The 17,039-nt window shown below is 42.6% G+C and overlaps 1 protein-coding gene across 1 annotated transcript in view; it reads left to right on the forward strand.

Annotated features, from left to right (window-relative positions):
• SLC9A3 (solute carrier family 9 member A3) overlaps positions 1 to 17,039 on the forward strand; it is a 62,590-nt gene that overhangs the window by 19,281 nt on the left and 26,270 nt on the right. The window contains exons 2-4 of the mRNA XM_063125337.1: positions 12,736 to 13,038; positions 14,401 to 14,561; positions 15,739 to 15,817. Coding sequence (XP_062981407.1) covers positions 12,736 to 13,038; positions 14,401 to 14,561; positions 15,739 to 15,817 — 543 coding nt within the window. The remainder of the gene's footprint in view (positions 1 to 12,735; positions 13,039 to 14,400; positions 14,562 to 15,738; positions 15,818 to 17,039) is intronic.

A 17,039-nucleotide genomic window follows, 5' to 3' on the forward strand; every position in this document is an offset into this window, starting at 1 on the left:
AATTACTTCATAAGAATGATAAGTAAAAAAAAAAAGGAAATTCCCAGTTAGTGACCCTTACAAATATTTAAAAAAGAGAAACGTAATAGGAATTATTAAATCCAGCAGCACCGTTTCTAAATTAAATTGTGATATTGTGTTCAGAAAGGAATACCACATTTTGGAGTGCTAACAATTCTAAGGTACAGTCCACTGGAAAATTCTTCTGTGCAAGGCCCAGTGAAATCGGAGTTAGAAGGCATTTTGGAGGTGATCTGTTCTAACTCCCTGCACATCATAGGATCTTTACAGGACAGGATCAAGGCCATAATGGGCCCTAGGACCAGCAGGATATAGTGGGGCCCCAACACTGCCCCCAGTGCTGAACTCACACATGACATTTGTGCACACACACACACACACACACACACACACACACACACACACACCATCATAGCAAGCTATTTTATGTACAAGAATGCAAATAACATTTTTAACTACATGTCTTAGTGGAAATTATATTTTTAAGGCTTTCCAAACTTAGCTTTAAAACAATCCATTTTTGCATGAAACAAGATTTGAGTTAGAAAGAGCATGAACTGTTGTTGCGGCTACCTCTTATTTTAGGCTGGATATGTTACTACCTAGTCACAGCTACACTAAAATTCTGGATTTCTCAGTGGCCCTATACAGAAGACACCTTAAACCATGGCTTTAACCATGGTGCTTAAGCCAAAAAGCCTTAAGCACTGTGGTTAAAACCATGGTTTAAGGTGTCTTCTGAACAGGGCCAGTGAGGTCAAAACGAACCAAGACATCCCTTCTGAAGCCAAATGGACACCCTACATGAGTTAATCTGGCCATGGGTCAGCAATGCAGGATTGCAGGTACACCATCTCTAATAGATGTCATTCAGCTATTCATGTATTGCTCCTGATCCGGTCTATTCCATTGCTGAACAGCTCTTAGAAAGTTTCTCATAATGTTTAGCCAGAACCTGCTAATTTCCATCCAATGGTACTGGTCCCACTCTCTGAAGCAACAAAGTACATCACCATCTTCTGCGTGACAGCCATTCCTCTTGTTTTGTAGACCCCTAACCATTCTGGATGCTGTTCTGTGGATGTACTTCAGGTTGTAAATGTCCTTCTTAAAATGTGGCACCCAGAACTGGATACAGTACACCAAATGCAACCTGAGTAGCACAGAATAGAGCGGAACAATTACCCCTGTGATCCGGACACTATGCAGCCTGGGAATGCATAGCAGCCATGTTGTACTACTGACTCATGAATATGGAATTAATTTTAATGGTCCTTGTGTTGGTGAACTTCCCACTAAGTTGTGCCCTTAGAATTTGGGGGCTGTGAAGTTGTGGCAATAAAATAAAGTAGCGGGTGAAGTGTGCTCTGCCGCTTTAATCTAAACCTGAGATCTTCCTTGTTCCATTTGTGTTCCCTTTTCTTCCAGAGACGGATTGTAGGGTCAAGGAGATTCTGTGTTCAAATAAATAAGTTACAGCACAGTTTACTTATTACATTTTCTGTGTAGTAAGGAGTGGAGTGGGGAGAAGGTTTAACACCTGAGACTATTATTAGATTAAGATTTTCTTCTCAGAAAGAAGAAGGATATTGGGCTGGCAGAGACTTCAGAGGATTGGCATCCATACATACTAGTTTTGGCTTATTCATTGTTTCTAAAAAAATATTATGGTCTTTTATCAAGTACTCAGAGGTGCTTACAAAATGTTTAAATATACACAACAACATAATTAATATAACTAGCTGTACCCGGCGTAACATATGTATGCCATTGTAGCATATCTTAAAGTTTATTAATTAAATATTGTATTTTATAAATTAATTCATTCTCAGTAGGCGAGCAGCCTCTCACCCAGCCACGCCTCGCTCATGCTCCAGACCATGGCGCTGCCCCCTTTGTGGGGGGGGAGCGAAGAGGCAGAAAGGGGGGTAGGATTACCTTGGAAAGCCCGGAGCCAGAAGGGCTGGAGGGGGACGCGGGCTGCTTGGAGGCCGCCGATACAGCGCCGTCTGGCAGACCTGGGTGGCAGGGAGGTCGGAGGGAGGGGGAGCAGGTGTCCCCCTCTCTCCGGGGTTCCTGTCAGCCTTGGGCCGTCCGCCCAGCTTGCATGAGATTAGGCCGGGGCCTCGGCTCGCAGCAGGCAATGGCCTCCCACCCGGCTACAAAGGGCCCTGCCCGTGCCTCACTCATTCTCCGGACTGTGGCGCTGCCCCCTTTGTAGGGGGGGAGCGAAGAGGCAGAAAGGGGGTTAGGATTACCTTGGAAAGCCTGGAGGAGTCGGGCGAGAAGCTTAGCAACCTGTATCAGCTGACGTTACACGTTGTTACTGTTGCTTAGCAACCTGTATCAGCTGAATCCATTCTAGAATTCCTGAAGGCAATGTGGGCGTGGCAAAATGGTAACATACGTAAGCGTTTTATATATAGAGATACAATTTCAAAAAAATACCAATTAAAAAAGCACTGTAGGCAGGCGCAGGATCAGCAGTCAGCACCGACGGGCAGTTGCCCAGGGCTGAGCTGTTCAGAAGGGCCCCTCCCTGCACCTGCCCTAGCTGCCACCATCTCCCCCCTGCTGACAAAAGGAAGCTCCATGGCCTGCGGCCCCCCACAGCACCCTAGTTTAGAAGAAAACGATATTTTTAATGTACCTTTTGAGTGGTAGCAAACTGAACCCAAAAGATGCAGGGTTTTTTTGGTGGTGGTGGTGGAACCCAGGCATTTAGGGCACAGAGTGGTCTTTATGTCGTTCCAGTGCCCTCATTGGCTGGGTCCCCCCCCCAAAAAAGCAGCATTCCAATCGCTGCTACTCAAAAGCTAAGTACAAAATAAAATCTTTTAAAATCATGCCTGCAGGTCCTTAAGTTTTGGCCAGCTGGGCACCACAGCACTTTGCCAGCGGGGCTAGCCAAGCCGGAGGAAGGGCTGGAGGAGCTGCCATCACTGCTATGGCTGCCATTGCCCTCCCCCACCAGGTAAAAAAAGCTTGGAATGGAGGGAGGACAGGGTGGGGGGGGGTTGGTGGGTTGGTGAACCATCAGGTACCTTTGGCCTGACAGGTGACTGGGATGCCTTTGGCGGAGGTGGGGGTTGGTGCCAAGAGATGTGGTGGCAGCAGGGTTCCATTGGCAGCACCATGCCAATGGTACAATGGATTCTGGCACCAGCCCTGACCACAACTAAACAACTAAAAGACTTCAGGAAGGAAATCTGAAGACCACTGAAGTTAAATAGTCTTTTCTGAGTCCCTAAAAACCAGTAAAGGCAGAGCCATGCAGACCTCCCTCAGCAGGGATCACCACAGCATTATATTCTGGTGCACTGTTGTATGTGTAGATTTTGTACCCACCATGCAGCTGAAATATTCCAGAAGACACTGCAGCATATCATGTGACTAACCAGATATCATCTGAGAATTGGTGCACTGTGAGGAAAACATGAAGCAACAACTCCCTTGTTCTGTGAGGGGAAAGTAGGGAGTAAAGTAGGTGACAACTGCTCTCTTAGGAGCAGTTTAGATGGACCATTTATGTATTCCACCAAGGCACATTCTTCTGGCCAGTGTATTTTAGAGAGGAAAAATAAATGGGGGATGTGGATGTGTATCGCTGATGTCAAAGGTAGGCATGGCTAGACACCTGCTGAGGGCCCACTGACAAGAGACCCCTGGAATTACTCCTTCACTTGACCATTGCAACCTGCTTGTTCACCTGCCTCTTCCACTTGTCTAGACAATGGTGCTAGCCAAGGTAAGGTAGACTCACTGGGGCAGGGGCCCTTTGAGGATATGTTGCCCAAGGGCCCTCAAAAAGCTGGACCTGGCACTGTGTGTGTGTGAGTGAGTGAGAGAGAAACCCAATAATTTTAATGGAAGAGTCTCAAGCCTCCCAACTGTTTTGCATCCCCTTCACATTGTGTTTTTTTCTCACATAAACACACACACACATACACACACACACACACACACACACACACACACACCAAGAAACCTCCTATATGCTATTTAGCTTGCTTCAGTTTTTAAAACTACAAATTCATTCTATGGGTAATTTTAACATATAAGTTATTCAGTCTTGACTTAACGTTCTTGAATACCATTTTACTTTGCACCACAACCTCAGCTGACGTGGTTTTATGAACACCTGAGGCAAGTATTTTTAGTTCTAATTCTGTTCTCCTAATACCACCTAATGTTATTGCTGACCTTTTACCATTGGTTAACCAAGGGATGTAATAAAACTAATGTTCTTTCTAGCCTGTGGTGCTACACTTGAACTATGTTACACACACACACACACGCACACTGACCCTAAGAAATAAGTCTAATTTAAGTCAGTCAGACTTACTTTCTAATGCATATGCTTAAGATTTTAGCCATAATATTACTCGACATTTTCCTTGTATACAGGCCATTAAAACTTTGGGATTAGAGTTGTGTTGGACTGCAACTCCCATAATTCTCAGACAGCAGGGGATGAACAGAATTGCACTCAACACATCTGGAGAGCACCAGGTTGGGGAAGGCTGATTTAGAACTTAAGAATATAATACTGGCATTGATGGAACAAGTCCACATGGAAGCTGATAAGCAGGGCAAGATGGAAATAGACATCCTCTATTTGTTCCCAACATCTGGCACTCGGGTATACTGCCTTGTGACAGGGAGGCTCGATTTAACTATCATGGCCGATAGCAGTTAATAAACCTATCCAAGTGTGAACATAGGCCAACCGTGATAACATATATAATATTTCTATTGTTTTATGGTTTACCACACAGCAGGATTCACATATTACTCAGATTAATTGCTACAAATTCCCAAATTACTGGTGTTTATTTTGTAACATTCTGTTTGTTGATAGCTTAAAAACAATACAAAAAGATAAGTAAAAGCATTTGGGGATTATTCACTTGAATATTGTTACAAGAAAAGGGAGAATGTGGTACAGTAGTTAGAGTATCAGACTAGGACTGGAGAGACCCAGGTTCAAATCATCACTCAGCCAAGAAACTCACTGGGTGACCTTGAGTGTTTTGGAGGAAAGGTGGGATACGAATGTGATTAATACAGAAATGCATTCATATTGAATATAGATGATTCATTTGCTTCAGTTTAGGGTTTGTGTTAAACAAGGGTGAGCAACATGTGGCCATATGAAGTCCCTCTGGTCTTTTTTTTATACCCCCACCACCATCATGGAATTTGCAGAAGTGGCGACAAAATAAGCAGCAATTTTACTTTAAAACAAGCATGTACGGAGCCCGCTCCTGGACATTCTGCCTTGTTTTCAAGCAAATTTGCCACTTCCTTGGCCACAGATTTGGGGGTGGCGGCAATGCATCCCCCCAAAGTAGCCTATCCCTAACTTTAAACATCGCAAAATGACAATATGGGCATAAGAATGTGATAGACAGGTATGCATTTTGAGACAAAGGCCGGTAAATTTTGACTGCAAAAGCTAAAATATATAAATGCATTTATATTGTCAGTGATGTAGTGGTGAATTTTTAAGTGCGGACAGTCATTTTGACAGTCCCCATAACTGAACTTCCCAAGTGGAGTCTAAAATGCAGGTACCTATGTTGATCTATATGTGTGTTCATGCATATATAGACATACAAACATACACATACCCCATAAAAGCTGCAGTATATAGCATCATACCCAATTTCTTAGGATCAGCTGATAGTCATAGAATAGTGAACTAGCATAGGGCGTTGTAGTGGTTATCATGTAGGACTTTGGCTGGAGAGACCTGGAATTGCATGAGAAAGGGAAACGGGGATAGAACAGGTTCACAAATCAGCATAAGCCCACCAGCTCAAGATTTTTCAGAAGTTTCTTTTCCCAGCAACAGGGAGAAACTTTTTATCTTAAAGTCAACAAACCTATTCTAGCACTTTTTAATCTCCATCAGGAGATAAAATGGGGTGGCTTGTCCCATTCAAGACCAAGCTACCCCAAAATACTTTGTATTATAACAGGAATAGCTCACAACAATATATTTTTGCTGGGGGAAACTATCTTTCCTCCCCCCACAATGTGACAGGAGAAACAGAGAAGTCTGAGAGAGGTGAACGATGGCGGCATCATCCCTGCTAATCAAAATGTCCTGGCACTTTGGCCCTGCAGTCCCTGGCTTCACTTCACCATTGATTGTGATTGGGTGCCTATGTACACCAGTCAGGGCCAACTCAAGCTTCTCAGGGTTTAAAACGTCAGGCTATAACCCATGTCACCTGACTTAAACAACACTACTGTTCTCTAGATAAATATGAAAATATCTTCATGGGTTGTACAATCCAGGTCTAGGTTGTTGTTGTTTTAATTTCCTAATTCATTTTTTTTTATTGAACACAGGTTCCATTGACATTTGACTTCTGAGGTAAAATGGACATGTGATCTACATGATGTAATGAGGAACATTGACCTGGTGTTCCTAAAGTGGTGGCCCCCATTTAAATTGCTAATATAAGTTTGTAATTAGTTGACCCACAGAGAGCAGCCACCTAAATCGTGGATTTAATGAGCCAATTACAATGCTACTTGTGTTGTATGGTGGTCATTAAGTATGTGGCAAAGCATAAATGCTTGAGAGAGGTTAAAGCAAACAAAGTGCTAACCAGTTTTCTTTAAAAAGAAAAAAAAACTTATCTAATAAGGGAGACTTTCCATCCATATTCCACAGCCTTAGTGAGCGCTAGTCAGCATGCTTGTATTCAGACTAGATTGGGTTCTGCTATTTAGGGTTCTTTAGGTGGAAGCCTTCTGCCCGTCCAAAGCCCTGCCAGCAAGAAATGGGCAGGTTGGTTGGGTGGAGTGACGGAGGCATTTTCGCTTTCCATTTCACTTTAAAAATCATTTTCAGCTAGACAGGCCTCTCAGTTTATCTATCTGACTTTCTTTGCTGCGGGTGGGATAAGCAACAGAAACTTGTGGATCCATTCCTCTCCTTGCCCGCTTTTCCTGTCCCCCACCACTCCCTTTTTTCCTTCCCCGACTCTTCTGAGGTTGCTGCAGAGTTTTCTATGGTGGCTGTGAGGGGTGGGCAGGAAGATTTCCCTCCCCCACTTCTCCAAGGAAATCCGCAATATCTTATAGGATTGCTCAGTCTGTTCTTACATGATGGTTGTTATTGGGAAATATAGTCATATGCTGCAAGTATATTGATCACTTGCTTTAGTTTATTATCTTCCACCCTTTAATATCTTTTACAGGTTATCACAGTGCGGTACCTGAAAAGGATTTGTTTTTATTTCTCCATGATAATAGTATATGTCTACAAATGGAATAGTGAGTAGGGTTTGGAAGCATCCTCACTTCCTACTGTCTGCCATAGCATCCATCCATTTCTTCCTTTCAAATTGTTAGAGCTTTTGTTCAGGGTCCTAATACATGGGGATCCTGGCCCATGACCATGGCTCATAAACCTTGTTAGAATATTAAAAATAATAACAAATGGGAAATCGTAATAATTCACAGTAGTGTGAAGGAACCAGATGGATGTCTAGAAAGTGTTGGTTAAAAATGCTATTGCAATCTGTATCGGTTCCTAGGCAGCAGATATGGGAACACTCGTGGCCCAGAAGCCCACATGCTTAGATTGCCAAAGTGATGGCTGTGGACATTTAGGATAGAGCAGTCTCAGGAGATGACTTCAAGGCTAGGAACGTAGGATATAAATACAAGAGCGGACATTCCCTCCAAGCAGGGCATTCTATTCCCTTTCTTCCATTCCAGGTTTATTTATTTATTTATTTATTTATTTATTTATTTATTTATTTTTATATCCCACCTTTTTTCCTCCAAGGAACCCAAGGTGGTGTACATAATCCTCCTTCTCTCCATTTTATCCTCACAACAACCACCCTGTGAGGTAGGTTGGGCTGAGAGTATGTGACTGGCCCAAAGTCACCCAGTGGGTTTCCATGGCTGAGTGGGGACTAGAACTCAGATCTCCCGACTCCCAGTCCAACACCTTAGCCACTAAACCACACATTTCTATCTGCTTTCCATTCTGCGGCTACTGAGCTGTTTCTTGGGGGCGAGGGGGACACTCTTGTTTCTCAATGGCCCTGTTTCAGCTACAGTCCTAGCAACACTCACACCCTGAATTTATTATTAGAAGGAGTGTAATGATATGATATGACATGCTATAGACCCCTAAAAGAAAAGTTTCTTTCTAGTCTCCTAGTTTCAAAGATTTTAAAGAAATTAAAAGGTACTAAACAATGGAACCAGTCAAGATAACAGGCCAATCAAGGGTCAGATTCAGCCAAAGTATTTGGACTTCTATTGGGTCTTTGTTTTAAAGAACAACGATTTGGTTTAATAAATATGTGGATTAGATTGTTAAAATCCCTTTTATTTAATTTATAGAGAAAAGGGACAAAGGAATTGATTCCAAATAAATTTGACAACTGAAATGATATAAGTAGAATTGGTCTCCATTATATTATGAATGCTTAGCTGAAACATGTTTTAAATAAAAAGTATAATTAATTTGTGCAAGTGTTACTGCAACCCTTTAAGAATTATTACAAAGCTACGTTCTTCATGTCAGTTTCCATTTCCGGATTTCTGCTTCTTTATCCCAGAGATTCAGCAGCAGAGTGACAGCTAGAGTATTTGCGTAGTGGTGCCATCAGGGCAGGACTGAGTAGAAGTCAGGTCAAGGGGTAGAAGTCGAGGGCACTGTCAAGGCAGGCCTTTGGTGTTGAAGTCAAGCAGAATGTGGGCGGTGGGCGGGGAGAGAAAGCCCCACCCCCAAGACAATAAGTACCATCTAAAGAGGCAGCATTTGTAAGATCATTGGGTTGTATCCAATGTTAGCCTAACGTAAGTCCCATTCATTTAATTAGGCTTGCTCTAGGTAGGACTAACATTTTGTATTAATGTTCTTATCTATGAGGCTGGAAAGCATTTTGTAGGATTGCTGTCTCTTTATGATGGTCATAAGACCCTTAGAGGCAAAAATACAAAACAGAACTAACAGAACACAAAGATACAAGTCCTCCAATGAGATAATATAGTATGACTAACATTGGATACAACCCACTAAGTCTAGAATTTAAAATCGCCTAATTGCACCAGGTAAAGGTAACAGGAAGGTTTGTCAACCCCTAAGCAAGTGCCACTGTCAATAGGAGCCTTGAGGGGCATCAGCAGTGACGGCTCCATGTTTTTGAGGGCTCTTGGGCAAGACACCCTCAATGGGCCCTCTCCCTTGGTGAGTCTTCTCACCAACATTGTCACCGGCTTCTCTTGCTCCTCATCCTTTTTCTTGTCCTTGCTACTCCTTGCTTGCTTGACAGGCAGAAAGTCGGTGAGTAAGTCAGCAGTGGACTCTACTGCTTCTCATCCCCACCACTATCATTACCTGGGCCAGAGAGAGAAAGAGGCAGATGAACAAGCAGGTTGAGATGGTAAAGAGCAACTCCAAGCAGCTCTTGTCAGAGGGCCCTTGTTGGGGAGTGGGTGGACCTCTGAGACTGTCTAGCTCACCTTCCTTATGGGTGAGGATCGCGATGGAGAGACTGTAGGATCTTGAGGATCTTGACCTCTCCTTTCCCTGCCCCCTCCCACCCACTGGAACACTCCCTTTGTGACTCTCCAAGTCTTCTGAGGTTGCTTTTGTGACTTCCGTAGAGCAGTTGTTGCAGTGCTTTCAGTCATGCTTCCCACAGTGGCTGCAAGGACAGGGATCATGGCCTGACGTTGGACTCCCCCTCCCGAGGCCATAGCAGTATCTACTGCCTTGGGAGGAGGAATCCAACATATTTGCTCTCCCAGGGACCATAGGATTGCTCTGCTCATGGCTTATATTGCTGGTCATTTTAAACTATAGGTTTTATAGTTCTCCTTTTATGTGTTGCTGGCTTTTGGAATATTTTAGGTGCTGTTTAAATAGGATTATATTTTATTTGAATTATTTTTTTATTCTTTGTATGTTAGCTGCCTTGAGAGGACTTGGTCCTAACAGTGAAGAAGTATTTAAAACAAGTAAAATGTTAAATACTTTTTTTCTTTTTATTTAAACCAGTTCTTTAAGATAAAATTCTAAATTTAAAGTAAAGGTATTGGATTGGTTTTTTGTTACATTAGTGTCCTGAGAGTCTCAAAAGTTTTTAATAAGTCCTTGTTATGTGAAACATGGTTTTTTAAAAAGCCAAATTTACTTGCAACTTTGCTTAACTAGCAGTGCTAAAACCAGATCTATCTATTTGGAATGTATTCCTTATCAGTTAATTAAAATTTCACACTCCTCCACTAATCCTAAAAGAGGAGCAAGAACCTTTAATCTACATTAGCATTGTTTAGAGATATTTATTTATTTATTTATTTAAAACATTTATACTCCACCTTTCCACCAAAATGTTTCATCAATGTACAATTCCATATTAAACCAATCTGTAAAATAAAGTCCACATAAATTAAGGTAGCCATCTGAAAACAGACAAAACATGGAACAGTACAATCCATGGGAGAACAAAAGAGCTGGTAAAAATGAAAGAGAGACCAAATTGTCAGTCATTGAAAGCTTGAGAGGATATAACACGTTTGACCTGTTGCCTAGAAGATGAAAGAATAGGTGAGAAGTCTTGAAATTATTTTCTTTTCAAGTAGAGTAGTATGGACACCATGCTTCCGTTGAGTCATAATACTACTACACTGTTTATGATTCCCACTCCCAAGCTGTGTGTGTGTGTATATACTTGTAACTCCGGACAACACTCCATACAACTAATGAAGGGGGCTGTAGTCCATGAAAGCTTATGCCGGGGTGGAGAAAGTGACCGTCCAGATGCTGTAGGACTGTAACTCCCATGGCCCTAGCCAGCATAGCCAATAGTGAGGGCTCATGGGAGTTGTAGTCCAACAGCATCTGGAGGGCCACATGTTGCCCATCCCTGGCTAATTCCATGCTAAATGTGTTTGTCTGCAAGGTACCACAAGACTATTTTGATGCAGCAAACTAAGGCCTTAGCTAGACCTAAGGTTTATCCCGGGATCGTCCCGGGGTCATCCCTGTTCATGTAAATGACACACAGGATATCCCGGAAGCACGCAGGGACGATCCCGGGATAAACCTTAGGTCTAGCTAACGCCTAACATGGCTTACTTCTTTGGAAATCTTTACACTGCATTAGTCTGAGCCACTTTACAAACTGCTGTTTCTTGTAACCAGATGAACATACACCAAGTATAGACAGAGTCTGACTTCTGAAAACGTAACAAATTTACAGTGGGATGAGCCAAGATACTTTGATGCTCAAAGGAGAAAATTCAAATGCCCTCCCAGTAGAATATCTCATGTGTGATTTAACATATGATATATTCTACTGGAAAGTTCTCTGTGAAAGCGTAAAATAAATGGAAGCTGCTCTTGAGCATCTCCTGTACATTTCAGTGGGGCTTGTGTAAGAGAATTTCCTGTTTGTCTGTGCACTGTGTGTCTCCTTCTCTGCCATTATTAATGGCAGCTGACAGTCCCTGGTGCAGGTATGGATGCCTAGGCAAGAGAGCTAGTGTAGCATAAGAGTGTTGACTGGGACTTGGGGGACCTGGGTTCGAGAGCCCACTTGGCCATGAAGCTCCCGGAGTGATTTTGGGCCAGTCACAATCTCTCAGCCCCTCACAGCGTTTCCCAACCCCTCGCAGAGTTGTTGTGAGGATAAAATGGAAAGGAAGAGGACTGTGTAAACTACCGTGGGTCCATTGTAAGAGGAAAAATGGTGGGATAGAAATGTAATAAATAAATAAATAAATAAATAAATAAATAAATAAATAGGCTTGCTTGCATTAAGTAGGACACTTTGGAAGGCACTGTCTTTTGAAAAGGGCCCTCTAGTCTAGCCAATTATTTATGCTTAGGAGGAGAGAAATCATCACACTCTGCTCCTGTATCTTCCGCATCTTCAGCAAACGATTGCTGGGTCTTTAGCAGGGTCGAGGGACCCTAAAGGGTGGGTCCCCGTGGTTTGCTGAGTGGTAGTCAAAGACTCTCAAGACACAATTTCTCTCTCTTTAGAAGGTTTATTACAAGCTGCAAGGTGGTAGCCCTTGCAGCGCTGCTTGTAACTGTTGAGACACAGTCTTGTGACATGCATTTCAACATTGACTGGTAGATGTGAAAAGTGGTTGCAGTCTTAATATATATTTTTAGTTACGCTGAAAGCATAAATCTTCGGGTTTATAATGAAAAGGCCAAAGCATATATTTTCCTATACCTGCGGGCAAAGGTAAAAGAACCACCCAGCTTGATTTCCTCGATAGCAGTAATCTCAAAAGAATTTATCATTGCTCTAGTGTTGCCTTCTTCAACCTGGGCCCCTCCAGATGGGTTGGACTACAACATAACTCCCAGCCATAATGGCCAGTTATGGGAGTTGTCGACCAAAACATTTGGAGGGCTGACAGGAACGAAGCCTTAGAAGAGGCATTTCAATCTTTTAGAATGGGAAAATTTGTATAAAAGCCAGGACACCATCCCAATGGTTGGGGGAAGAGGAGTGGCCAATTGGGCCATTCCAGAAGGCTGGATGGGACCCTATGAGGGACAGTTCGGAACCCTGAGCCTGAGGTTCTGCTGCACCACTGAGATAAAGACTATTTCACACGTTTGTCTATAAGCTGAAAGGATATTATTAATTGTTGTAGTAGTTGCTGCTGCTGCTGCTTTCTAACTCTTGACTGTGTTGTGTTCTTTGATAGTTTTCCACCTGTCCCATAAAGTCACCACTGTGGTCCCTGAGAGCGTTCTACTCATTGTCCTCGGACTTTTCCTGGGAGGCATTGTTTATGCAGCAGACCACATTGCCTCATTCACCCTGACGCCGACCGTCTTTTTCTTCTACCTGCTGCCACCCATCGTCTTAGATGCGGGATACTTCATGCCAAACCGACTCTTCTTTGGCAACCTGGGCACGATCCTTCTGTACGCCGTCATCGGGACTGTCTGGAATGCTGCCATGACAGGCCTTTCACTCTATGGGGTCTATCTCAGCGGAATCATGGGTAAGGCTGATTTTTTGCAAGCACTTGAAATGAATGAGACTTAAGCATTTGACCATATCTGATTTATATCATATCACTTATGGATCAACGATGACACACTATTTTATACTATTTTATATTTTTAAATTTTGTATATCAAGTGTTATATGAATTATGTCTATATGCATATATTTAACTTCTGTAAATTCTTTGTCTTTCCATATTTGCTGCTGATTGTACTGTTGTTGTGTTGTTTGTTTTATGCAAAGGCCATTGGCCGAAAGCAATAAACTTGACTGACTGACTGACGCTGAGGCAGAGGACCTGCCGTGGACAGAGAAAAAGTGGCATCATCCCTAATTAATACTCTAACATCTCAGTTTACTGGAGATGGAGGGAATTAGAGGCTAATCTAACAAAATGATTGGAGCTGAAAAGAAAGGGTTAGAAAGGGTTTACCCTTTCTTCCAAAGTTACAGTAAAGCTAGACTGCCGTCTTGGTAGCATTTTAGATTTACAAGCCTCTTGATGTTAATGTCAGTATTTATGGCTACTAGTCCTGATGGCTATATTCTACCCCCAATATCAGAGGCAGTAAGCCTATGTACACCAGTTTCTGGGGAACATGGGTGGGAGGGTGCTGATGCACTTGTGTCCTGCTTGTGGGTTGGCCATTGTGTGAACAGAGTGCTGGAGTAAATGGACCCTCTCTAAAACCTCAGAATTATTTTCATCAAGAATATTATTTTTGGCCCATGGGGAGCAAATTTCAACCACTTGGCCCTTTTTTCGATATTTTAAGCACCTTGGCTTAGATCCAGATCCAGACATGTACAGGCTTCCCCTTCCCTTCCTCCCCATGGCAGCCCCTTTAGCCCCCTGAAAATGCTGCATCCAGGGCTGGCTCCGCTCCTGGAAGGTTCTTCTGCCTGAATTGCCACCTATTAGCTCCAGGGGAGAAACCACATCCACTTTCATGGGGTGGGGAGAACGTCTCAGGCTTCATTGTTTCTTCTTGTCTCCTCACCTCTTCTTACTTACTGGGTGTGTGTTTGGGCCTGGCAATGTAAAGTAGGGGCTTATAGCAGCTTCCTCCAACCTTGTGTCCTCTAGATGCGGTGTTCATCATCTCCAGAAGCACAGTCACTGGCTGTGGACGCTGGGGATGATTGGGGTTGTAGTGAAATGAATCTGGAGGACACCAGGTTGGGGATGGCTTGTTTACAGTGTGCTTCTAAGCAACTCCCCACACTGGCTTTTTGGCAGCACAGATCTTCTGTGGGTTTGGGAATGCGGAGGACAAGACTTGGCCCATTGTAAATGAGCCCCGTTTACTCTAAGGACCGGCTTGATGTTTCCATGGTGTTTGCTTTGTTCTTCTAGGCGACCTTCATAGTGGTTGGCTGGACTTCCTCCTGTTTGGCAGTCTGATAGCTGCAGTGGACCCTGTTGCTGTGCTGGCTGTATTTGAAGAAGTCCATGTCAACGATGTCCTCTTTATCATTGTTTTTGGAGAATCGTTGCTCAATGATGCTGTGACTGTGGTAAGAGTCTGTTTGAGAATTTGATCAGAATTAATAACCAGGGGACCTGGATTAGTCAGACATGCATTTGAGGAACTAATGGATGTTATATTTAAAACAAATTGGGGGGAATTGGCCAATATATGTATGTGTAGTCTGAAACCTGAATTTATTTTTTAAGGATTACATGAATATCAAACCTTTTTGCCTTTTGTAAGCAACCCAAGGTGACTAACACAGTCCTTTTTCTCTCCATTTTATCCTCACAACAACCCTGTGAGGTAGGTTAGGGCTGAGAGTCATTGACTGGCCCAAAGTTAGGGTGCCCCTATGAAAAGGAGGACAGGGCTCCTGTATCTTTAACAGTTGTATAGACAAGGGAATTTCACCAGGTGTCATCTGTATGCATGCAGCACCTGGTAAAATTCCCTCTTCATCACAATAGTTAAAGCTACAGGAGCCCTGCCCTCTTGACCAGAGGGCAAGGCTCCTGAAGCTTTAGCTGTTGTGATGAAGAGGGAATTTCACCAGGTGCTGCATGCATACAAATGACACCTGCTGAAATTTCCTTGTCTATACAACTGTTAAAGATATAGAGGCCTTGTCCTCCTTTTCATATGGTCACCCTACCCAAAGTCACCCAGTGAGCTCCATGGCTGAGTGGAGATGAGAACCCAGGTATCCCAAGTCCCAGTCCAAAACTCTTAACAACTATACCACACTGGCTATGACACCTAATAGAGTTTAATCCATTTAAGACTGTGATTCTTCCTCCATACTGTTTTAAGACTCTAACTATGGAGACTTCATGACCAACATCAAGGCAGCTTCCCCCATCCCCCCAAAAATGCTTTTTTGTTATGTCTTGCCTGATGAAGAGATCTGGAGATGTCAAACATTTTTACACTGTTGTGCATTTGGTTGGTCCTATTGAAAGTTATTTTCTGACCATGTTGGCCAGAGGTCTCCCATCTATATGTGTTGCTGTGTTCTGCAGGGAGGAAAATATGTTAGCTAGTTGCATAAGCACCTAGCATCCATGTTCTAGACATATAGGGTTTTTGTTCAATGTTTAGTCATGGGTATTTAAGATATATTTGGTAATACGCTGTTTCAAATAATTTATATAGGTCTTGTCTGATTTACTGAAATGTTGTCTCTCATTCATTATGAAACCACCCATTTTGTTTCCTCTTAGGTGCTATACAACGTGTTTGATTCCTTTGTTTCAATAGGAGCCGAAAATGTGACTGGTTTAGACTGTGTCAAAGGCATAGGTGAGTAGCCTTTAAAAGAAAAACCATTGGCACTACATGTTTAAGAAAAAAAATCTAATTAAATACTAGGTGTATCTTTATACCTAGAATACAGTATAAGTGTTTTTATTTCACATCACTGAAAGTCTGTAGCCTGTGAGCAGGGACTGTTTTAAGAAATATTTTTGTAAGCCTCCTTGAGAAGCTTTTTGGCAGGATAAAAATGCTATAATTAATAAATCTTTTAAATAGGTGAGTTGCCTTTTAAAGTTTATGAAATCACTAACAAATTGTGGGGTTTAATAATAGGTAATTTAATAATTGTAGTAATAGTAATAACAACAACAACATATTTTTTTCTATTCAATCTTCCTACTATTCATTATTCTCAGATGTCAGCAGCACATCCTAGGACAGCAGAGTCATTGTTGCACCTGCTGGATTCATGAAAAGTAAAAAGGCAAACCTACGTGCACTGTACTTGCTTAATTCATTGTGGATGAGTATGTAACACAGTGTTCTTAGGCTGGAATAACCTGTGAACCTGTGGAAGCAAATGCCCAGGTGCAATATTAGAAGCCTGCACTCTTGGCTTTCCCTGTTTCCAAACCTGGGTTTCTGTCATAAACATGGATCTAGAACCCCAGGTAGGGGGAAAGTATCAGAGTGGGCCATGGGGCTGGGATGAATAGAAGGGGGAGAGAGTGGCAACCAGGGGAAGGTTTAAGCATTCCTCTACCCACCTGCTGCTTTCCCTCCTGAGAGCACCCCTCCTGTTGCTGATATGCAGCAGAGAAATTACAAATGGGTATTTGCATACATGAATTGGCAGGTAATATGTGTAATTCCAGCCCTAGACAACCGGATGTATTTCCATCCTGCCTTTGGAACCCATTTTAAAAATCAAACTACAGTCAGCTCTGTGCGTGATACATTAAAAAATAATGATAGTGCTGCACCAAGATAATCTATATTCTCTACATTTTCCCCACACTTTCCATCCTATTTTTGCAGCTAGAAGGGCTAGAAACCTCTGTGTGTGTGTGTGTGTGTGTGTGTATGAGAGAGAGCGCAAATTTAAATCTAAGAAGCTCAGCAAGCTGAATTCTCCATCCAAATCCTGTATTTTCTGCACTTGTGTGGACTGGTGTCATAACAATAATCTTTTTTTTCTTGTAGAGAGAATCAATTCCCAGCTAATAGCATATAATGCAAGGTCTAGATTGCACTCTGTTGCTCCAAT

This window comes from Elgaria multicarinata, chromosome 1 (assembly GCF_023053635.1).
Source record: "Elgaria multicarinata webbii isolate HBS135686 ecotype San Diego chromosome 1, rElgMul1.1.pri, whole genome shotgun sequence".
NCBI lineage: Eukaryota > Metazoa > Chordata > Lepidosauria > Squamata > Anguidae > Elgaria > Elgaria multicarinata.